This window comes from Heloderma suspectum, chromosome 3, assembly GCF_057233095.1.
Source record: "Heloderma suspectum isolate Gila_16-S chromosome 3, 16-S_ref, whole genome shotgun sequence".
NCBI classification, from domain to species: domain Eukaryota; kingdom Metazoa; phylum Chordata; class Lepidosauria; order Squamata; family Helodermatidae; genus Heloderma; species Heloderma suspectum.
The window spans coordinates 285,158,910-285,183,569 of NC_139460.1; the positions used below are offsets into that span (position 1 = coordinate 285,158,910).

General features: G+C 45.8%; 1 protein-coding gene across 1 annotated transcript in view; it reads right to left on the reverse strand.

Moving 5' to 3' along the window:
* Nucleotides 1–24,660, reverse strand: part of DNER (delta/notch like EGF repeat containing) — a 234,016-nt gene that overhangs the window by 21,212 nt on the left and 188,144 nt on the right. Inside the window, exon 9 of the mRNA XM_084842030.1 lies at nt 4,941–5,063. Within this exon, the coding sequence (XP_084698156.1) occupies nt 4,941–5,063 (123 nt within the window). The remainder of the gene's footprint in view (nt 1–4,940; nt 5,064–24,660) is intronic.

Genomic DNA, 24,660 nt, shown 5'->3' on the forward strand with positions numbered 1-24,660 from the left:
CACATGAGGAGTAAACACTTCCCCCCACCTAATGCCCAGAGTTTGAAGTTTTTCTTCTTTTTAAGAGGGTAAAGGATATATACATGCACATGTCTCTGATTATATGTATGCCATACATATAAGGGACCAGAATCAAACCTTGTTGTTCAGTCGTTCAGTCGTGTCCGACTCTTCGTGACCCCATGGACCATAGCACGCCAGGCCTTCCTGTCCTGCGCTCTCTCCCGGAGCGTGCTCAAGTTCATATTCATTGCATCCGTGATGCTATCTAGCCATCTCATCCTCTGCCGTCCCCTTCTCCTTTTGCCTTCAGTCTTTCCCAGCATCAGGGTCTTTTCCAGGGAGTTTTCTCTTCGCATTAGGTGGCCAAAATATTGGAGCTTCAGCTTCAGTATCTGTCCTTCCAATGAGCACTCAGGGTTGATTTCCTTTAGGATGGACTGATTTGACCTCCTTGCAGTCCAGGGCACTCGTAAGAGTCTTCTCCAGCACCACAGTTCGAAAGCATCAATTCTTCGGCGCTCAGCCTTCCTTATAGTCCAGCTCTCACAGCCATACATTACTACTGGGAAAACCATAGCTTTGATTAGACGGACCTTTGTCGGCAAGGTGATGTCTCTGCTTCTTACTATGCTGTCTAGGTTGGCCATAGCTTTCCTCCCAAGGAGCAAGCGTCTTTTAATTTCATGGCTACAGTCACCGTCTGCGGTGATCTTGGAACCCAAGAAAGTAAAATCTGTCACTGCTTCCATTTCTTCCCCTTCTATATGCCAGGAAGTGATGGGGCCAGATGCCATGATCTTAGTTTTTTTAATGTTGAGTTTCAAACCAGCTTTTGCACTCTCCTCTTTCACCCTCAACAAGAGGCTCTTTAGATCCTCTTCGCTTTCTGCCATTAGGGTGGTATCGTCTGCATATCGGAGGTTGTTGATAATTCTCCCAGCAATCTTAATTCCGACCTCTGATTCATCCAACCCGGCATTTCTCATGATGTACTCTGCATATAAGTTAAATAAGCAGGGTGACAATATGCAGCCTTGTCGTACTCCTTTCCCAATTTTGAACCAATCGCTTGTTCCATGTCTGGTTCTTACTGTTGCTTCTTGACCCTCGTACAGGTTTCTCAGGAGACAGGTAAGGTGGTCTGGTACTCCCATCACTTTCAGAATTTGCCACAGTTTGTTGTGATCCACACAATCAAAGGCTTTAGCGTAGTCAATGAAGCAGAAATAGACGTTTTTCTGGAATTCTCTTGCTTTCTCCATGATGCAGCGAATGTTGGGGATTTGATCTCTAGTTCCTCTGCCTCTTCTAAACCCAGCTTGTACTTCCGGTAGTTCTCGGTTCGCATACTGCTGAAGCCTAGCTTGTAGGATTTTGAGCATCACCTTGCTGGCATGTGAAATGAGCGCAATTGTGTGGTAGTTTGAACACTCTTTGGCGTTGCCCTTCTTTGGAATTGGAATGTAAACTGACCTTTTCCAGTCTTGTGGCCACTGCTGAGTGTTCCAGATTTGTTGGCATATTGAATGCAGCACTTTAACAGCATCATCTTTTAGGATTTTAAATAGCTCGGCTGGAAGACTGTCATCTCCGCTAGCTTTGTTGTTACTAATGCTTCCTAAGGCCCACTTGACTTCACTCTCTAGGATGTCCGGCTCAAGTTCAGTGACCGCACTATCATGGCTATCAGGGACATTCAGATCTTTCCTGTATAGTTCTTCTGTGTATTCTTGCCACCTCTTCTTAATCTCATCTGCTTCTGTTAGGTCCCTGCCTTCTTTGTCCTTTATCATGCCCGTCTTTGCACAAAACATTCCCTTGAGATCTCCAATTTTCTTGAAGAGCTCTCTAGTCTTTCCCATTCTGTTGTTTTCCTCGATTTCTTTGCATTGTTCATTTAAGAAGGCCTTCTTGTCTCTCCTTGCTATTCTCTGGAACTCTGCATTCAGTTGGGTATATCTTCCCCTTTCTCCCTTGCTTTTCGCTTCCCTTCTTTCGTGAGCTACTTGTAAAGCCTCATCAGACAGCCACTTTGCTTTCTTGCATTTCTTTTTCTTTGGGATGGATTTCGTTGCTGCCTCCTGAACAATGTTACGGACCTCCGTCCATAGTTCCTCAGGCACTCTGTCTATCAGGTCTAATCCCTGAAATCTATTCCTCACCTCCACTGTATATTCATCAGGGATATGATTTAGGTCATACCTGAACGGTTTAGTGGTTTTCCCGACGTTCTTCAATTTAAGCCGAAATTTTGCAAGAAGCAGCTCATGATCTGAGCCACAGTCAGCTCCAGGTCTTGTTTTTACTGACTGTATGGAGCTTCTCCATCTTTGGCTGCAAAGGACATAATCAATCTGATTTCGATATTGACCATCTGGTGATGTCCATGTGTAGAGTCGCCTCTTGTGCTGTTGGAAAAGAGTGTTTGCTATGATCAGCATGTTCTCTTGGCAAAACTCTATTAGCTTTTGTCCTGCTTCATTTTGTACACCAAGGCCATGCCTGCCTGTTATCCCGGTGATTTCTTGACTTCCTACTTTAGCATTCCAATCCCCTATGATGAAGAGGACATCTTTTTTTGGTGTTAGTTCTAGAAGGTGTTGTAGGTCTTCATAGAACCGATCAACCTCAGCTTCTTCGGCCTCAGTGGTTGGGGCATAGACTTGAATTACTGTGATGTTGAATGGTTTGCCTTGGATTCGTACTGAGATCATTCTATCATTTTTAAGATTGTACCCCAGTACTGCTTTTCCCACCCTTTTGTTGACTATGAGTGCTACTCCATTTCTTCTAAGGGATTCTTGTCCACAATAGTAGATATGATAGTCACCTGAATTAAATTCGCCCATGCCTGTCCATTTGAGTTCGCTGATTCCCAAGATGTCGATGTTCAATCTTGCCATCTCATGTTTAACCACCTCCAGCTTACCTTGATTCATTGATCTGACATTCCAGGTTCCTAAACAATATTGTTCTTTACAGCATCGGATTTTCTTTTCACCACCAGACACATCCACAGCTGAGTGTCCTTTCGGCTTTGGCCCAGCCGCTTCACTCTTTCTGGCGCTACTTGGAAATACCCTCTGCTCTTCCCCAGTAGCATATTGGACACCTTCCGACCTGAGGGGCTCATCTTCCGGCGTCATCTCGTTTAGCCTTGTGATACATTCCATGGGGTTTTCTTGGCAAGAATACTGGAGTGGGTTGCCATTTCCTTCTCCAGTGGACCACATTTTGTCAGAACTCTCTGCCATTACCTGTCCGTCTTGGGTGGCCCTTCACGGCATAGCTTATGGCTTCATTGAGTTACGCAAGCCCCTTCACCACAACAAGGCAGTGATCCATGAAGGGGAGAATCAAACCTGCACAGGGCCAAATTCAACTACATGGGAAAGAGTTGTCAGAAAAGTAACACATTAACAGAGAAATCCTATGGTTTCTCAGGTGGTACCTGGGGAACCATAGAATAGAGCTACAAACTCGATGGTTGGGGGAGGGGGGAGAGAGAGATCTGAGCATGGATCTTCCCCTCCCAGCTGCCATGGAGAGCTCCAAGACAGCTTCTCTTCTGTGGATGAGAGTCAGATAGGGAAGAAAGGGTGTGTGACAGTAGGTGAGGAGGGGAGAGGGGAAATGTGGAGACACTGGGTCCATAAGCCTCTCCATTGGCCCACCCCACCCACAGCAACGTATGTCAGCTAGGTGGGCTGAAAGAGCCATCTAGCTGAAAATGCTTCTTAAGGTGGAACATGAGGCAAATATGCCTCCGTTGTTTGACCTACCCTGCCTGACTCTTGCTAGCAGGACTTTGAATGGGCAGAGGACTCAGATCTTGAGCCCTCTGTCTAAAGAGTGGCAATCTATAAGGATTGCACTGTAACTGTGTGTGATTCCCATACTACAAATGAGTTTCATCATTTGATGTTTACTTTTAAGAGATTTCTCTAATGCAGGGGCAGGCAACCTTTTTGGCAGCATGGGAGGAGAGGCTCATCACACAGACAAGTAACCTGCCCCAAAGGCTGAATATAAAAAAGAGGTGAGGTCTGAGCCCCAACACCCAAAACAACTCCTTTGAACCCACAGTTTTCATCACCAACAGAAACTTATTTCACAGAAGGTAAACTCTTTTTCTCCTCACTATCCTCTGCCAGCCCTCTTCTCTCTCTCTCTCTCTTGCTCTCTCTCTCTCTCTCACACACACACACACACAATACACACACACAGGTCGCTCCCTTCTTACTGTAAGCACACACAAAAAACACACTCACTCTTTTTCAGGATCCTCCCCTAAGCCCTTTTTCTCTTCCACTCTCTTTCTCAGACACATGCAACTCCCATCCATTCAGACATACCAACCCTCTCCAACACCAACACCACCCCCAGTTGCTCCCAGCTGGCTCTCCTCCAGTCCCTGCTGGCTTACTGCTGCCTTTCCTATGAGCCCACCACACACACTGCTCTCCCTCCCCGCTCCCCCCCCGCAGCTTTCTTTAGCCCCCCAGCTTATCAGACAGAAGTAACAGAAGTCCCCTTTTCTTTTTCTCCTTCTTTTCCTTGGCAGCTGGGCACACTGCAGAGGAAAGCATCGGCTTGCAGCCATCTTCATTCACCAATAATGTCTCTGAATCTCATGTTTGGGCCAGAGAGATTTATGGGAAATGAAGGTGGCAGCAGCTGGAGGCCCCCACTTTGCTTTGAAGTGATCCCAGTTGCTGGTAAGAAAACTTTGTTGTTGTTGTTGTTATTTTAAAGAAAATAATTTAAAAATGGGAGGAGCCGGGCACCTCAGCAGGTGCTGAGAAAGGTGTCCACGGGCACCACACTGCCTCCCCGCTTCTAATGTATGACAGAGCTTAAATTATGCAGAAGATCATTTTATTAGGTGGATTTGTAGTAACCTATACACCCCTTTGTTAAAGCAGCACATCTCTTACCTTCATATTCAGCAAGACATGCACAGTCATAACTATTGACAAGGTCTCTGCAGGTAGCACCATTCTGACAAGGGGCTGAAAGGCACTCATTATATTCCTCCTCACAATAGAGTCCATGGTAACCTAAAACACACAGCAAAGAAAACAGAAGATGTCATGGCAGTATTCCTCAGTAAATGGAAAGAGCTTCACCATCACCGATGGGACAGAGGTGACTTAATAACAATGCACAGATACACCTTTAATGCGATTCTATCACTGAATGCACATAAAAGGGTTGGGAGCAGGTTTCTGTAAAAATCAAGTGACCCATATATATTTCGCTTGTTGAACTGTCAGAAATACTTTCATTTTCTGAGGAGGCAGCCCAAGGGCCTTGTTAGAAACCTAAATAAACCAAGTGCCTACCGATCATACTTTCAGTATTCCTTTTTGCCGTTGCAGTGGCATAACTGGTAAAAAAACTAATAGAAATCTTTTCACTGAAACTAGATCTCATACCAACACAACTTTCAAGTGTAATTCAAATAGCAAACTTCACAATGATGGCAAGCAGTCAAATTGTCTCTTGTTTGAAGTGGATAAAGACAAGGCAGCAAGAAGATACCATTGTTAGCACGGCTGATTCAACTTGTACAATAGGTCCAATGGGAGAGAGAGAGAGCTATTTCACATGGAAATAATAACTACAGCAAAATACTACCAATTTGTTCAGCCACATTTTTGGCGTAGCTTACATTGAACCCACTTATTATTCTACAAAGTAACAGTTTCACAAAATAAGATACTGATTACACATTCACATAGCTTCCTCCATTACGAGTCCATTGTATTTCCCATTGTACACAGAGGTTTATTCTGATCTGCATGTAAGGAATTATTTGTTCCTTACTTCTAGCACCATGCTATTAGAAAAGTCTTTTCATATATGGGAGCAATTGACTAATCACTGCAGCTGCACAACCTTCATTCAATTCCATTGGATTAGTGCAGGATCTCCTTGCAATCTTGATTTAAACAAGAATTGTGCAGCAACTATGATTGGTAAATTATGGCAATTATTTTCCTGATTAGACACTAGGCTTCAGCTCCATGCCACAACCTTTATTTAATTAGAGAGATGGTTCCACCTTTCATATATTTAGATCATTCAAAATACTCTAAGCATGTACATCAAGGTCCACTTCACTCCTTCAGGCATGTGGAAAACTTGGCTTGGATCCAAAGATCCTGTATTTTAGTCTGGACTTTTGGAGAACAGGAGAAGACCAACCAGCAAAATATACAGCTGTCAAGAATGACGGCCTGTTTTCCACCAGAAGATTAGGTCAGGCTGTCATGTCGGATGTAACCACCGGGGAGTAGGGATGTACGAATATCACTTACCTGTTCGCGGATTATGCTGATGGGGGGGGGAGGTGCTCTGTCCCTCCCCCCAGAATCCTGGACGGGGGGGGAGGTGCTCCGTTCCTCCCCCCCCCCGAATCCTCCTTGGCCAACTGTGCTCCACAGCGGCTCCACGGAGCAGCCGGCCAGGCCCAGCCAGACCAGAGCTGTCCGCAGCCGGATTTCTAGCCGCAGAGGGCTCTGGGGGGGGGAAAAAAAACCCACCGCGTACACAAATGGCGGCGGCTATGGCCACCGCCATTTGCTTTCCATATTTTTGACATCTTAATCTACGTAAATATTTACATAGACTAAGACAGCAAAAATAAGGAGAACGCAAATAGCGTAGTGGACGCTATTTGCGTTCCCCTTATTTTCGCTGTCTTAGTCTACGTAATTATTTACGTAGACTAAGATGGCCCAAAATAAGGAAAGCAAATGGCGGCGGCCGTAGCCGCCGCCATTTGCATACGCCTTTATTTTTTTTTACCCAGATGTTTTAGGCTACGTAAAAACTTATGTAGCCTATCACGTCGGTGTAAAAAAAAAACACCTGCAAATGGCGGCAGCGGCAGCCAGTCAGAAGACCAGCCGCCGCCGCCACTGGAGCCACCACTGGAGCCGCCGCCGCCACCCGGGAGATCCGCCCCAGGTAAGTCTCGTCCCGGGGGGATCCGTGGGGGGGCAGGCCGTTCTGCCACAGATTTCGGGGGGCTGAATGCACTGGCATTCGGCCTACCTGAGATCCGTGGCGGAATTCTCCGCCATCCCTACCTGGGAGAGTGCATTATCTAGAGGCTCCTCGGCCCTTTGCTCAAGGCTTGGCGCAGTCCCTGCTAATTGGGAAGTGATAGCAGCGGGAGTTGGTGGGAAGTTCCAGCCTCTTGGAGGGGCTGAGCCAGTGCTTGGCTGAAGGAAAATCTGCCCTGGGTTGCCAGGGCTGAGCTTTAAAAGAGGGCTGAGGTCAAGGCTTGGTGTCCCCCTTCGTCCTGGATCTGCAGACAGCTGGTTGCTATCTGGGGAGATCCATGCTTAGGTATGTAAGGGTAGGCCAGGTAGATTTATTATTTTGCTTGAGTGTGCGTTAAGCTCTCTGTATATAGTTAAGTGATTTGGCTTTGTACCCTGTTGTGTAACTTGCTACTTCCATTCTTCCCTTTCCCTCTACCCCTTTACTTTGATCTTAATACATCCTTATCCAACCAGTTGGTGTGATCTCTCTACATAGCCTCAGTGCTAATTTCAGTGCCTGTTGGCTTAAGAGGGTGGCTACTGGGTATTTTGGGAGACTGAAAGGCCAGGTCTGGCCAGTCCTGTTTTTGGAAGGAGAGCTGGGATCGGGTCCTGAGTGGTCCTACCTCGCAGGGAGGTTGGGGCCGGTCCTGGCAGATCCATCACAACAGCCTTCATTTTCTTCATATTTGTCTTCTTCATCATTAACAATAGCTTTGATCCAAAAGCACCACTGTGTACGTGGAAGGTGACTCCACATGCACAGCAGAAGTTGATTCCCCTTCCCCCATAAACCTGTAATTTCTTTTCCCAAAACTAGCTCCAGAAGATCAGGGGACCCTACAAAGCAATTTGGGGGGGGATCAACAACCCCCATGTGAGCAGAAGTACTTTTCATTCACAGAGCAGTATCCTTGAATCCAAGCTGTTTTTACTAGGGATGGCGGAGAATTTCTCCACGAATCTCGGGGAGGCCGAATGCCAACGCATTCAGCCCCCCGAAATTGTTGGTGAACTTCTCCGCCACCCCCCCCCCAGGATGGGACTTACCTCCCTCAAATGTCCCTCTCGGCGGCGGTTCGTCAGGGGCGGAGGCGGCGGCCGGTCTTCCGACCGGCTGCCGCTGCCGCCATTACAAAATAAAGTAAAAAAAAAACCCCACCCGTGATAGGCTACGTAGCGATTTACGTAGCCTATCACGGCTAGATTTCCAAAGTCAGCCGTGATAGGCTACGTAAATCGTTATGTAGCTAGGGATGGCGGAGAATTTCTCCCCGAATCTTCGGGAGGCCGAGCGCCAAGGCATTCGGCCCCCCAAAAGTGTTGGGGAAATTCTCTGCTGCCCCCCCCCCCCCGGGATGGGACTTACCTTCAGCGAATGTCCCTCTCGGCGGCCGGTCCCGGCAGCAGTTCGGCGACGTTTCGTGGGGGGCGGGGGCGGCGGCTGGTCTCTTGACCGGCTGCCACCGCTGCCATTACAAAATAAAAAAGGAAAAAACACACACACACACCCGTGATAGGCTACGTGACGATTTACGTAGCCTATCACGGCTAGATTTCCAAAGTCAGCTATGATAGGCTACATAAATCATCACGTAGCCTATCATGGGTGACTTTGGAAAAAAAACAGCGCGTACGCAAATGGCGGCGGCCCATGGGCGCCGCCATTTGCGTTCCTTATTTTGGCACGTCTAGTCTACGTAAAGATTTACGTAGACTACGGTGAAAATAAGGGAATGCTATTCAGGCCGGGGAGAAATTCAGGCCGGGGAGAAGCTCCCCGTCTCCCTGGCTGCAAAATAAAAAAGTGAAAAAACAAAACAAAACACCCTTGGTAGGCTATGTAATGATTTACGTAGCCTATCACGGCTAGATTTCCAAAGTCAGCCGTGGTAGGCTACGTAAATCGTTACGTAGCCTATCACGGGTGACTTTGAAAAAAAAAAAGCGTGTATGCAAATGGCGGCACCCATGGGCGCCGCCATTTGCGTACACGCTTTTTTTTTTCTTCAAAGTCACCCGTGAAAGGCTATGTAACAAGTTACGTAGGCTATCACGGCTGACTTTGGAAATCTAGCCGTGATAGGCTACGTAAATCATTACGTAGCCTATCACGGGTGTTTGGGGTTTTTTTTCACTTTTTTATTTCGCGGCCAGGGAGACGGGGCGCTTCTCCCCGGCCTGAATTTCGGCTGGGCGAGGCGGGGCGGGGCGCCTCCCCCCCCCGGCCTGAATTTCGGCTGGGTGAGGCGGGGCGCCTCCCCCCCCCGGCCTGAACTTCGGGGGGAGAACCGAAGCGCCTCCCCCCCACTGCGAAGCAAGCTGCGGGACCAGGTAAGTGCCTTTTGTACATCCCTAGTTTTTACTGAAATCATCATCATCAATTGTTATATTTGTTGCTGCTCCTTCATATTTCATATTCTGGAATTCTCTGGGTAACTGTGAGTTCAGACAAACACCTATTTCCCTAAATTCCCTAATTGTAGTTAGACAAAAGCATTGCTACTAAAACAGCAGTAGAGTTTTTAAATAGTTTTATATTTTATACTGTGTCACTGTGTCGTATTCATCTCCTCTGAAAAAAATTCAAAGTGGCAACCCATTTAATTTCAAGACAACATTAAAGTACACAACACAGGTCTCCTCGCTGTATATATCAATGCCCTAGTGAAAGTATGTATTGCGAACACGCACTACAAAATGGAATACATTACTCATGATTTGTCCTATTGATTTGAAGTGATTTTTAAGTGACGTCAGTGAAATACATAAATGGAGATTGGTAGCTTAAAAAATGAGCAAACCTCCAGCTGTTTGTTTTTATAGCACAGACAATGCGCTAAATGCCGTGAGAAATGAAACAGAATAGTCTTTCGATGTCTGAATATGGGATCAAGAATCATTGCTTTGTGACAAATCTTCCATAAGAGACAGAACAGGCATCAGAGAATTACTATATGTCATCTTACCTTGAGCATCTATTTATAAAATCATTCCACACCATGAAAATGTTCTTGTAAATGGATTCAGGTAACTCAGTGTATGCATACACCTGAATTATATATGCCAAAAAAGCTTTTCCTCCTAAATATCTGTCACTGTGAACACATATGCTGATTTGCCTGTTAAAACAAATGACTGATTTGGAAATATGGGTATCAATCTTTATAGGGCAACCGGTCAAAGATCACAGGCTATATAAGAAAAATACCACTTTTCTCCAGTAGAGGGCAGCTTTCACCTACCACACTTCTACTTCTTATTAAACTTCAAGAAGGGAGGACACTTAGTGTTTTTTCACCCTGCTAGCTAGAAAGAGGCTGGTTCCAGAATCTCCTGTTACCAGTTGCAAAACTGCTAATTATAAGAATGAGATGAAGCCCTGGATAAATGCCAAAGTAGACTGTTTCCCCATGCAACTGAAAAGTCATTTCTAAATTAGCATTTTTGTTTTTAATATTCTCTAACTGGGTTCCTTATTAGCATGCATATTTAGAAGAGGTTTGTAAAACGTAAAGGAGAGGACCCACTCAGTCCCACCCCTTCATGCAGTAATGCACCTGCACAACTCTGCATATAATCATATACACACAGCTTTGCATGTGGGAAGGGCCTTGCCAGTACAGAAAACTTTGCACACATAAAAAAAGGGACCCCAAAGGGAACTGTTCTGACCTTCAATCACATGTTTGTTCACTGAACGTGTGGAGGGCAGGTAGTGGGATCGTGCATCACCAGGCCTTGCACCACAACCTCTTTGAGTTCTGTGGAAGCAGCTGTGTATGTACAGCTGTATAGTATGCTCCAGCTTCCCCCATCCTCCAGAGGTTTTATACCACAAGTCCCAGCATTCCTGACCATGCTGGCTGTGGCTGATGGGTGTTCAAGTCCAAAACAACTTGAGGGCAGCAGGTTGGGGAAAGCTGGGTAGTCTGATCACCAGGGATTTCTGATCACATGCAAGAGCCTATGCATATACAGTTGAATGTTTATAGGAGGCATGGACAGGAGGTAGATTGGGATCTACTGGTAGATCTCTCTCTGCTGATCTGAAGTAGATCATCAAGGACTTGTGACTCCTAATTGTTTAATGACAGCAGCAGCAAAATGTCTCTCAGCCTCCCATTCACCTACCCCGATTATCGAAATTCAGAAACCTTGCGATAACCAGGGACAGATTTTTGCAATGAAGGGCTGTGAGCTCAGTGCCATTCTAGTACTTGAAACAAATTCCTGGTCTCAGAATTCTTTAATTCTAAGTATAAGTCTTTTTCACCTGGCTCCAATTGGTGAATCTCAGGGTTCTAGTAAAAAAACAAAACACAAAGTAGATCCTGCAAGCCTGAATCTGCCCCAGCTCTGGTGTACAGAGCCCCTTTCACAACATCAGCTGAATACATGGACAGGGCTACTGGCCCATTACCATTTTCCTCTTCTTTACTCATTCACAGAATGCACAATTGAAGATGAGAACGAAGCTTAAAGTCCCTTAACTCTTTTAGGGTGCAATCCTATGCATGTTTAGACAGATAAAAGGCCTACAGCTCCCAGCATTCCCCAGTCAGCTATGCTGGGTGGGGAATGCTGGGAGCTGTAGGCCTTTTCCCTGTCTAAACATGCATAGGATTGTGCCCTTAGGGACCTTTTCTAGTCAAAGAAAACAATTTTTAAAATCTAGTTTTAAAAAATGCCACACCCTTAAATGAAATAACTGAGCTTGGAAGAGGTAGCTCTTATTTCTACTTTAAGGGTAATTGTTTCAACTCTCTGTGGTATTATTGAAATTCTGCTACCTCTTAGTTACCAAAATCAATAAAAAGCTAATATTGTTTCAGATATTGTGCTTGCTCAGCAACAACTACCTTGTAGCAGGTAAGGCCAGACAAAACAATCAATCACAGTATGCCACTCCTAAAATGCTGGCTCATCACAGAACATTCTTCAATGTGGTTCCATACATTTCACCTGAGAGCTTCTTCAAACAAAGGCTGCGCACTGCTTTGGTTCAGGATGTGAACTGAATAGGGATGTCAGAGAATTCCATCACAGACTCCAGTCAGGCTGGATTCTTTAGAATCCAGCCCCCTGGAATCTGTGGCAGAACGGCCTCCTGCCCCCCAAAACCCCGCAGAATCCCCCCAGGACGGAGCTTACCTAGGGCGGATGCGGCGGTGGCTCCGGCTGGTCTCCCGGCCTGCTGCTGCCGGGCTGCTGCGGCAGCAAATGGCAGCCATCGTAGCAGCCGCCATTTGTGTCCTTGCTCTTTGCCGCGCTAGGCTACGTAAATACTTACATAGCCTATCACGGCTGCCTGCAAGGACGCAAATGGTGGCTGCTACAACCTCTGCCATTTGCGGCCGCAGCAGCCCGGCCACGGCCGGACTCCAGCTGCAGCCAGCCCTGGCCAGCGGCTCCACGGAGCTGCCACAGAGCGGAGCCAGCCGGGGAGGATTCCGGGGGGAGGGACGGAGCGCCCCCACCACCACAGATGTCCCAGTGCGGAGCCAGGTAAGTGTTTCGTACATCCCTAGAACTGAAGCAGAGTGATTCAGATCGAATCAGTCCAGATCCGAAGCAAGTCAGATAGATCTGAATGACTTCAGACTGATCCGGATGATTCTGAAGGCCAGGCAGCCTGTCTGGGAAATAGAACAATTTGCCTAAGATTAGGAACGGGGAGAGGAGGAGTTGGGAGGGGGGAACTGAGCCTTGGCAAGTGACATCTCTAGGCGGCAATAGGGCTGAACTTTTAACCCAGAAGTCTCCAGTCACAGTGGTGGAGGAGGGGTTGTATATAACAGGAGATTCCACTTGCATTTCCCAGTGTGAAAGAGAGTTGGTAGAAGAAGATTTCTTCATTATTGAATTGTGCTAGTACAGCAGTTCCAGTACCTACCCAGCCCTTCTCAATTCCACTTCTCAGTTTGTTTCCTTGCTTTGTTTACTGCTTGTTCCTTGGCTTCCCCCACCCACCCTTCTCAATTACCATTATTTCCCTTCCCATTTTTCAACTCTTCATCTATATTTTTTTTAAAAACAAAACAAAAGCCACTGGACCTGTCTGAAATTTGGCAGATTCAGTCAGCTCCATAGCAGCTGCCACATCCCCAAATTCCATTGCCAAAATAATGTGGAAGCATTAAAAAAAGTATAGCTCTTTGCTTTGACAGTTTTTCTTGAAATAAGCAAATGTTGTTGTTTAGTCGTTAAGTCATGTCCGACTCTTTGTGACCCCATGGACCATAGCACGCCAGGCCTTCCTGTCCTCCACTCTCTCCCAGCATCAGGGACTTTTCCAGTGACTTTTCTCTTCACATTAGGTGGCCAAAATATTTGAGCTTCAGCTTCAGTATCTGTCCTTCCAATGAGCAGTCAGGGTTGATTACCTTTAGGATTGACTGATTTGACCTCCTTGCATTCAGTTGGATATATCTTTCCTTTCTCCTTTGATTTCGCTTCCCTTCTTTCCTCAGCTACTTGTAAAGCCTCATCAGACAGCCACTTGGCTTTCTTGCATTTCTTTTTCTTTGGGATGGATTTAGTTGCTGCCTCGGTGCCTCCTGAACAATGTTACGGACCTCCGTCCATAGTTCCTCAGGCACCCTGTCTATCAGGTCTAATCCCTGAAATCTATTCCTCACCTCCACTGTATATTCATAAGGGATATGATTTAGGTCATACCTGAATGGTTTAGTGGTTTTCCCTATGTTCTTCAATTTAAGCCAAAATTTTGCAAGAAGAAGCTCATGATCTGAGCCACAGTCAGCTCCAGGTCTTGTTTTGACTGACTATATAGAGCTTCTCCATCTTTGGCTGCAAAGGTCATAATCAATCTGATTTCGATATTGACCATCTGGTGATGTCCATGTGTAGAGTCGCCTCTTGTCCTGTTGGAAAAGAGTGTTTGCTATGATCAGCGTGTTCTCTTGGCAAAACTCTATTAGCCTTTGTCCTGCTTCATTTTGTACACCAAGGCCATGCTTGCCTGTTATCCCAGTGATTTCTTGACTTCCTACTTTAGCATTCCAATCCCCTATGATGAAGAGGACATATTTTTTGGTGTTAGTTCTAGAAGGTGTTGTAGGTCTTCATAGAACCAATCAGCCTCAGCTTCTTCAGCCTCAGTGGTTGGGGCATAGACTTGAATTACTGTGATGTTGAATGGTTTGCCTTGGATTCGTACTAAGATCATTCTATCATTTTTGAGACTGTACCCCAGTACTGCTTTTCCTACCCTTTTGTTGACTATGACTGCTACCCCATTTGTTCTAAGGGATTCTTGCCCACAGTAGTAGATATAATGGTCACCTGAATAATAATTAAATTCGCCCATGCTTGTCCATTTTAGTTCACTGATTCCCAAGATGTCGATGCTTAATCTTGCCATCTCATGTTTGACCACCTCCAGCTTACCTTGATTCATTGATCTTACATTCCAGGTTCCTAAACAATATTGCATTCCCTTTTTTTTTTTTCACCGTAATACCCTATGTAAATATTTACGTAGGATAAAATGGCGAAAAAAAAGGGAACGCAAATGGTGGCTGCCGTAGCTGCCGCCATTTGCGTCCACTGTTGTTGTTTTGCCGTGATAGGCTACGTAAATACTTACGTAGCCCATCACAGCCTCCGCAGGGACACAAATGGCGTCCCTGCATTAGCCATGATAGGCTACGTAATTATTTATGTAGCCTATCACAGTTATAATAAGGAAGTGAATGGCAGCCACAGACGCGGCTGCCATTCGCAAGTCAGCGCAGACGGCAGCAGGTAAGTGCTCCGTTTCACGTGCCTTTCGTGGGGGGGGCGGGGGGCTTCGTTCCGCCATGGATTTCGGGGGGCTGAATGCACTGGCATTCAGCCTCACCGAGATCCGTGGCGGAATTCTCTGACATCCCTACAGCAAACCAAGTAAATTAGGCTCTATCATATACAGTCCATATCAAGGCTAATATATATATGTTAGGCTAATATATCAAGGAAGCACTCAAGGTTGCAAAGCCAGTGCCTGAATGATCAGCTGACCCCACAACCTGAATACTCTCAGCTGAAGCCATAAGCCAACTAGGGCACATAGATTAGGGTGGCTAACATAACATAAAGGCCTGGCCTACCTTTTGCCTTGCCTCATCTCCTCTATCTAGAAGTTGACTCCCAGCTCATCCTTGGCCATGGCATCTGCCTCTCACTTTTTTTGATCTTCCTTAGCTTATAACAGGAGTACAGAACCTATTTCAGCCCAAGAGCTGAATTCCATTTTGGAGAAGATCTCGGAAGCCACATTCCAGTGGAAGGTGGAGACGAAGGAAGGTGCAAGGCCAAAAATACCTGCATATTTTAGCTTTAAGTTCTTACTGCCAGTAACAAAATCTTAGAAAATGCATTGCAACTTTTAAGAATGGGGAGAAAAACACTACACAAAAGCTGGGAAGCCACCAAATAATTGGTGGTTGGGAAAAGGGTGTGGCCTTCTGGGACACCCCAGAGGTGGATTGGGACCTTTGGCAGGCCAGATTTGATCCCTGGGCTGAGGTTCTGCACCCAGGGCTTATACCTTAGCTGTGGCTTGTCTTGAAACTTGGCCAAGGCCTGATGCACCATCTGAGTAGCAGCTCAGCCTCTGTTGCTGTCCTTTGCCTGTGACTCCGCTGCCATGGGAGTGAGTCAGTGGGTGCTCTTTGTGGAATGTGTTCATTTAAAAATGAAGAACTGTCCAGGGATATAGTTCTTGGGACCATGATGTTAACCCAGGATTGACTGCTGTCTCCAGTGTAAGTTCTGGCAAAACAGAATCCTAAGTCAGGCATGTTTTAGAAAGACTGCCTCCTGACTCCATCAACGCCTGAACTTAATAATTTCAACTCAGCCCCCTGAAATAATTGCAGACCTTCTCCTAAATGGACTACATACATACTAAACGTTTCTTAGCACATGTCTGCATAAATATTTCAGGACACATAACAGAGAAATCTGCAGAAACAACATTATACAGGTCTCTGTGGCACTGTATATTTATTTGTTTGTTTATTTTCTTGTGGAGAAGAGAAAGGTCAAATGTCTTCATGAGTCTACTTTTCTGAGGTGCCATTTACCTTGTGTCTGCTCAGCACATCTCCAAATCAAACTGTGTGCGCATGTTAACAATTTACACCCCTACATCCTATTTCATCTTATCAGGAGCTGAAAGCTATCTTACAGCATATGTACTACTGACATTTCCTTTATGCATGAAGAACTGCTCAAAGATCAGAGGGTGTTTCAAAACACCTAAAGCCTTTGAAAACACAGCAGCACCGGGAAGCTCAGAAGCTACTCCATTGCTAGCCTTGATACTCTGTGCTGTATAATTAAAAAACATAACCACACTCCACTTGCTGGCACCTCTGGCATTTCCCTCTTACCGTTTGCAATCTAGAAGATATTGGTCTCCCTGTTAGCTAGTTGGCAACTGACCATGGCTGTCTCCACCCCTCTGAGCTCTCTTGTTGATTTTATTTGTTCACTCACTAGTTTGGGGCAGGGGGATTCCTGTGCTCCCCTGGATTAAATAGCATTTAGCAGGTTCCTGCTGTCAGGTTTCCCGATCCCCCCAGCACACACATTCAGGCAATCTGACACTGGACACCCAAATCAGTGAGATTTCTTTATTGCAGGGAATCCCACGGCACAAGCTTCATGGTTACACTCTTCAGAAATCATATAGCTGATGGTTGGTAGCTATAGGCTCTGTGTAATTCCAGAACAATCCAAAGCTAAACACTACTGCCATGACTGAGATCCTCAACATGGTTTCTCCGTTGCCATCTCCACGGTTTTGAACACAAGGGAAGGGACTCTGGATTCCGGGGTACCTAGCCCAGACAATCCTTTCACGGGGCTCCAACCCTGGACATGGAAAGGGAATGATTCCTGGAATGAGCCCATCAGGCAATCAGGGGATAACTTCTTGAAAGGCCTAAAACCCACACCCATAGAGAGTTCAACTTTGAATCTTTTGTTGATAACTCTAGACTACATGTTCACGGCCCATCAAGATCAAGGGAAGGGCATACCCACACACGCAAGGAGTTCCAAGCCACCGCTCGCATTGGCAACTCCACGCTGCATGAGTTCTGGCAGAGGGAAGTCCAAAAGTCGTAGATCAAACCCAGCCTGCCGTACACTGAGCTGACTACAAACACAGACACACAGTCCACAGCAACGAGAGTTCAAGTCTATGAAAAGCCTCACAGTACTTTTCATGGCAAGTGCTTAACAATCCAAAGTTTCAGTCCATGTGCAGAGTGCCTCCAAAAGCCCAGACGATGATGGATCCAAACAGAGATGTCTTTGGGCAATGAAGATGAGATGTTCCTAGCAAAGGCTCTTCGCCTTTGCATCAGCTTAAAAGGGAAGGCGTGACTGTAGGACACCCCCTCCAGATCCCTTGACAGACATGGGCCTTTAAGCTTTTAGCAAGGCCCCTGTCTGAACAGGGCGGCACTGCTCAGCCCTCGAGCAGTGACGCTTCGACCTAGGCGACCCTTCCGAAAATTCCACCCCTTCTCTGTCAGGTTCTCATGGACAGCTTCCAGCCTCCCTGCCTGCCAAGGCCAGACCAGCAGGTGGACAGGGAGTTGGGTGACTCCCCCTGGCTCTGCTCTGAGAACACTGACAGAGATAAACACACACAGACTCTGGCATTCCAGAGGCTGAATAGGCCCTAGCCGTTCCAGGCAACTTCTAATCAAATCCTGGCTATAACCAACAAGGCCCACTGCAGTACTGAAGCTGGGCCCTTCCTTTCCCAGTTCATCCATGATAAACAGCACAGGAAATAAAGGAGTTAATGTATGCATCAAAGCTACTTGCTCCATAAAGTGCATTCTCAAAAACGTCACCCCGTATTTGCTAACAAATAATTCCCCTCGCCCTCGCTAGATCTGGAAATACGATCAACTTGATAGGATTCCTTACTTGTTCTTATTTTATCGAACAGAATACACTGCCTCATGCCATTCTATATATTGTGAGCATAACATACCAAACTGCTATTAACATGTATGGACAAAATAAAATCATTGTCATCACCTAACTGGCATATGAAGGGGGAATCCACTAAAATTCAAAGCATTTATTTTTAATGGGTTCTGGCTCCTTGACATGGGTGGATGGCTACTGATTGGACACTGGCTACCTGTTATATCTTTGAAACTGCATGGCTTGTCCAAGTACCATTTTGTTAAGCTCAAAGTGGGGGAATTTCTTGCCATGGACAGATGGTAAAGTCATGTGGTGGTGGGTGGGGGAATCTGGGTAGAAAGACTGGTTGGGTCACTTGAGGCATGCCTTGGGCATGAATCTTCCTTCTCTCCCCTCTAAGAGCTCATTTAGAGCCTGATACATAAATGCTTCTCTTAAGGAAAGCTGGAATGATGAGAATGGGGGCTTTTTTCATGGAGGAGTAGTAAATGAATAGTTTCGGGGGGGGGGGGAATCAATGAAGGGGACATTTGGGAGAACCTGGGAGGGAAATTAATCTGTAAAGGGCGAAAATATTTTCAGTACAGGTAGTGCAGAGAAGTGGCAACTGAATTTAGCTGTTGTCTTAGAACATTAGAAGATCCCAAAGAGTCTATCGATCAGTTTAATCAGCAGCCACCAGATGCCACTGGACATCTCATTAGCAGGGCATAGCCTTCCTCTGTTATTTGTTCCAAGCTTCCTTTATTTAGAGATATACTGCTTCTAAGCAAGGAGGCATTAATAAGTATGGATAAACCAGTCCTCCATAAATTTATCTAACCCCTATTTTTAAAAAAAGACATCAGTAGTGGCTGTCCTGTGGCAGTGAATTCCACAAGCTGATTATGTGTTGTGTGATTTGCCACACTGTTTTGTGAGGCAGTGTGTGTTTTCCTGAATAGTCCAGATGTAGAGAAAGGAGCAATTCAGAACATTGCCTACCATGGCACTGCAGCAAGTCTTCGCTCTAAGGAGCGGTAACCAGTGTTTTTCTCTCTCACTCTTTAGCTCTCTGCCTTGTACTCAGTTTGGGGCCTTGGGCAAGTCATGTCACAGTCCCACTGGTTTGACTTCTACAGAATTAATTGTTGTAAGATTGGACAGGAGAGGGTTAATGGAGCCGGAGGCTCCTTGGTGGCCCTGGCAAAGGTGGCAAGTAGTTCCTTTGCCAGGGAAGTCGCAGGTAAATGGTCAACAATGCCTAGGAAATAGCCAAGCGCCTCTGTACAAGGTGAGGGCCATTTTGGCAAAAGGGCCTGTTGTTCTCCCCCACCCACTCCAACCATTTTAGCTGAGGATGATGGAATCTGGGATCTGTGAAAGAAACAATAATCAAGAAACTATCAGAGTCTCACTACCATTTTATTACCATTCCTGATCAGGAAGCATTTTTTACTTTAACTGATAATTGGCACTGAACTTTTTGGTGGAGGGGGGAGGAATACTGTCGCATGAGCATAGGAAGTGAAGTCAAAACAAGCAGACAAAAGTAGTAGAAACCTTTCAAGATATTCCACATTTAGGAGGAAAAGTATCTTTCCACCGCAAACTATTCAAAACCGCTACCATGTATGCCCACAGAAAATGGACTGTTGCTTACCCACTAACTTGATGGTCAAAGAAATTAAAGTTGCCTTAAGATGAATTGATTGCTCTTTTGGACTGAGTCTCCAGACTCTATAAATCTGATAGAGTTTAAAAGACACACCACAAATCCAACTCTGGTCAAATCCAACTCTGTCTGCACTATGATCAGTATAACATAAATGCATAAATTCATTCTGCTTTTCATCAATTTATTTCAACTGCCCACAATGACCTGAGAGTAAAAGTACCATGGGTCCTAAAAGACAAGAGAGAGTACAGGAAGCATTTGATCAGCAGGGCCACAAAGATCACAGAACCAAGTTCTTCTACACCTTCTAAAATCTAGAAGGGAAAGGAGAAAGTAGGGTGCCAATTTAGAAAACAGCCCTTTACAATTTCATAGCAGAATTATTAAAGCTCCAGCCTTTTATCTGTGATAGCAGTTTTTTCAGCTCAGTGCATAGCAGAAAGTCTTGTAACACATACTGGGACGATTTGCACGATTGCCACAGCCCACCATGACTTATTTAAGCCACGACAGGTTGTGGTGCGTGCCAGTGGTCATTTTGAATATTTAAGACATGGCAGGTGGTCGCCATGGTTTACCATGTCACGCTAACCCAGTGAGGGTGGCTTATGTGAAGGTTATGCGAGTTATGCCCATAGGTTATTTGAGGGTTGTTTAGCCCTTGCATAAGCCACCCTCACTGGGTTCACACAACACAATAAGCCACAGTGACCAACCACCGCAGCTTGAATACTCAAAAGGGAGGCCAGCACACTCCACAAACCACTGTGGCTTAAATAAGCCATGGTGGGCTTCAGTGGTTGTGTGAATGCGGTCATAAAAACTGCACCTACCAGTGCTACTGCCATTTTATTGATGGATGCCCAACACTGATTCATTCATTCTGGTGGTCTACTTTAATCCATAAGGCACAGAACAGGTAACAACATATTCTCATCTCATGGTGAAGTACCTTCAGTAAGCAAACAAGTGTCTATCTCTAGAATTCCCAACTTGTATATATATAAAAAAGAGAATTTCTTATGACTTTGCTACACCTTTCAATGGGTATACACCTATTCATTTGACTACATTGATTCCTTTATGAAAAAGCCTGTATATATTCTGCATATCCATAATCGTCTGTCATGAAGGGTCTCCACCAGCAGCCATTCCAGCAGGCTGTACAGAGGGAGATGAAAAGTAGAGCAAGGCCATTTGACCAGCCCTGCTAAAGGAATTATTTTCCCCTGCTTCCCTCCCCATTCCTTTTTCCTCGTGTGTTTTGTCTCTTTAGATTGTAAGCCTGCAGGCAGGGACTATGTTGTTTAATTGATTATTGGCTGAGGAGCAGCATAAAATTTACTGTAAATAAATAAATAAGGTGGAGAGGAGGAGGAGGGGCAGACTTAAATGGATTAGGCTCTACTAGGTGCCATGCAGTTTTCAGGTTACCCCTAGAACTTTTGGGACAAACAAACACATAATGGCTGATTCCCACATTTCTGAAAACATAAAATCCCATTGTTAATCAGATTTGTCTCCACCTTTGGGCAAAACACATAGGTTCCTTGTAGGCAGAGAACACAAGTAGACACTTCACATAGGTTATCTCACTATTTACATCTGCTGCCACCATAAATCAACACCCCCTTATTTAACATACCTGTTTTACTTAAGGTAGCTTAATTAGATGTGAGACAAACAGATCAGAGATATAAGTATAGTAAACAAAGATATGAAATCTTTTATTAAAAAGCAAGACAGCTTTTTACCTTATGTTTACTGCTACTTTAAAACAAAGTTTTTACATTGTTGATGTTGTTACTGTTACCACCAATAAGGTTACAGAAGGTACAGTTCCTAACCCTAGCCAACCCTAAGCCAATTCCCCTGTCAAGCTCCACTCCAGTTATCACACAGGCCTGTCAATGAGGACTTGATATGTAGTCTTCCTTCCGCTAAGTTTTGACTACCACATGGGACCTTTAATGCAATTTACCACTTCCCTTGAAGTCTTCATCTGGTCCAGCAGCTGCTCTGATTTTGGACCTCCACCATCAGCTGTTGCCAGGCCTCAGCTATCCCTGAAGGTGGCTCCTGGAGTCTTCCTCTTTGTCCTTGTTAGTTTTCTTCTGATCCTACCTTGCCTGCTTCCAGCTTGGCTTCTTAGTTCACCTGCTGCTCCTGCCTTCTCCAGACTCCCAGACTTTCCTGAAGACACGCCTCTTCTCCAGACAAATTCCCCCAGACAAAAACTCCCCCAGACACCTCTCCACAGCTCCTTATATTTGCTCCACTCAGAACCCTCCAGACAATCAACTTTGTCACTGCCAACATTCTGTCACGCCACCTCTGTTCAAACTTAGGACCACCAACAGACATCTTTAGAATGTTTCACTATCTTCCGATCAGATGGTACCAATTTTGAGCCAACCATACTACATGCAAGCCAGGAATATGGCTTCATATTCCCCTCTCAATAGTAACTCTAACAGTAACTTCCACTCCACCAGCACACCATGTTTATAATGTATCACTCCTCAGGCAGAAGCCAGAGTAAAAGAAACACACTTTTCCCTTGTACTGTTAACCCCTTCATCTTCAGTCCTTGTAACAAAACATGTTGAACACATTAATCTTTTACCTCACAAAATCAGTTTCTTCACAGGGTGAAAACTAAACAACTTGTTTTAAATGTGTGGAGGAGCAAATGCTGAGTATTTAGTGACCTTTAATTATGTCGTGTGGTAACTGGTGATGGCACCTTTTTATTTCCCCACTTTTTTCTCTATGGTGATGTTAGGAAAGTGATGTACTTACTTAGACAACCAGCAAGAATTCTGCTGGCAGGTGTGGCCGTCAACTGGACGCTTGACCAACAGCCACCATTTCCCTAACCTTAGATAGGTGCTCTACATACATCATCTTTCTGGGGACTGGCAAAGGGTGGCTGTTGACTAGCTGGCTGATAGCCACTGCACCCCATGCTCCCCCCAGCAGAGCTCTTGCTAGCTAAGTACATTGCTCCTTCCACTCCCAAGACAAAAAAGAGGGAACAGAAAGCTGCTGCTGCTCACCACACTACATGACTAAAAGTAATCAAATCCCCAGGTTCCTTTCCCCACATCTGAAAGTTTGTTTACTACACACACACACACCTGCCCCACCTTCACTCCTTCCAAGTCATCAGAGCAAACCAGCAAACTGCATAACATCCCCAATGTTAACTTAAAGAGCAATCCTATGCATGTTTAGACAGAAAAAAGGCCTACAGCTCCTAGCATGCCCTAGCCAGTGAAGTGAAGTGCCAGACGATTGGAGGAGGGCTAATATTGTTCCTATCTTCAAAAAGGGCGAAAGGAGGAACCTGGGAACTACAGACCAGTCAGTCTGACATCAATCCCAGGGAAAATTCTGGAGCAGATGATAAAGCAATCCATCTGTAAGCACCTTGAAAACAATGCAGTGATTACTCGAAGCCAACATGGATTTGTCAAGAACAAATCCTGCCAGACTAATCTGATCTCATTTTTTGATCAGGTAACCTCCCTTGTGGACTGTGGGAATGCCATGGACATATTATACCTCAACTTCAGCAAAGCTTTCAACAAAGTGCCCCATAACATCCTGATTATTAGCCCAATAGCTAAAAGTGGGCTAGATGAAACAACTCTCAGGTGGATCCACAGTTGGCTACAGAATCGGACTCAAAGAGTGCTTATCAATGGGACCTTCTCAAGCTGGGGAGAGGTAACAAGCGGGGTACTGCAGGGCTCAGTCCTGGGCCCAGTGCTCTTCAACATTTTTATTAACGACTTGGAGGAGGAGGTGCAGGGAATGCTGATTAAATTTGCAGATGACACAAAATTGGGCAGGATAGTAGGGGTGTACAAACCCCACTCACCTTCATCCGCTGGGTGGTCTGCGGGGGGGGGGGGGAGGCGATCCAGTCCTCCCCCAGGAATCCTCTCTGGCTGGCTCCGCTCCATGGCAAGTCCGTGGAGCCCCCGGCTGGGGCCAGCCACTGCCCGACTTCCGGCCGCAGCTGGTCTACGGACGCAAATGGCGTCCGGCATAGCAGACGCCATTTACGTGCCTCCCTTTGGCCATGATAGGCTACGTAAAGATTTACATAGCCTATCACGGCAAAAGGGAAGGGCGCAAATGGCGTCCGCTACACCTGATGCCATTTTGCATCTGCACAGGAGCAGCGGACAGACCCACCCAGACCCAGCGGTGCCAGGTAGGATCTGGCCGGGTCGGACTTCACAGGGTGGCGAGGTCCGTTCCGCCACGGACTCCGGGGGGGGGGGCACATTCTAAGAATCTGGCCTCATTGGAGTCTGTGGCAGAATTCTCCACCATCCCTACAGGATAGCTAATACCTTGGAAGACAGAAACAGAATTCAAAGTGACCTTGATAAGCTGGAGCATCAGGTGGAAAACAACAGAATGAAATTTAATAGGGATAAATGCCAAGTTCTGCACCTAGGAAAAAGAAACCAAATGCACAGTTACAAGATGGGCGATACTTGGCTCAACAACACTACAAGTGAGAAGGATCTTGGAATTGTTGTAGATCGCAAGGTGAATATGAGCCAACAATGTGATGTGGCTGCAAAAAAAGGCAAATGCTGTTTTTAGGCTGCATTAATAGAAGCATAGCTTCCAAATAGTTCCCTCTATTCAGCACTGGTTAGGCCTCATCTTGAGTAGTGTGTCCAGTTCTGGGCACCACACTTTAAGAAGGATGCAGACAAACTGGAGAGGGTTCAGAAGAGGGCAACTGGATCAGGGGGCTGGAAACAAAGCCTTATGAGGAGAGACTGAAAGAACTGGGCATGTTTAGCCTTGAGAAGAGAAGACTGAGGGGAGATAGGATAGCGCTCTTCAAGTACTTGAAAGGTTGCCACAGAGAGGAAGGCCAGGATCTCTTCTTGATCATCCCAGAGTACAGGACATGGAATAATGGGCTCAAGTTACAGGAAGCCAGATTCCAGC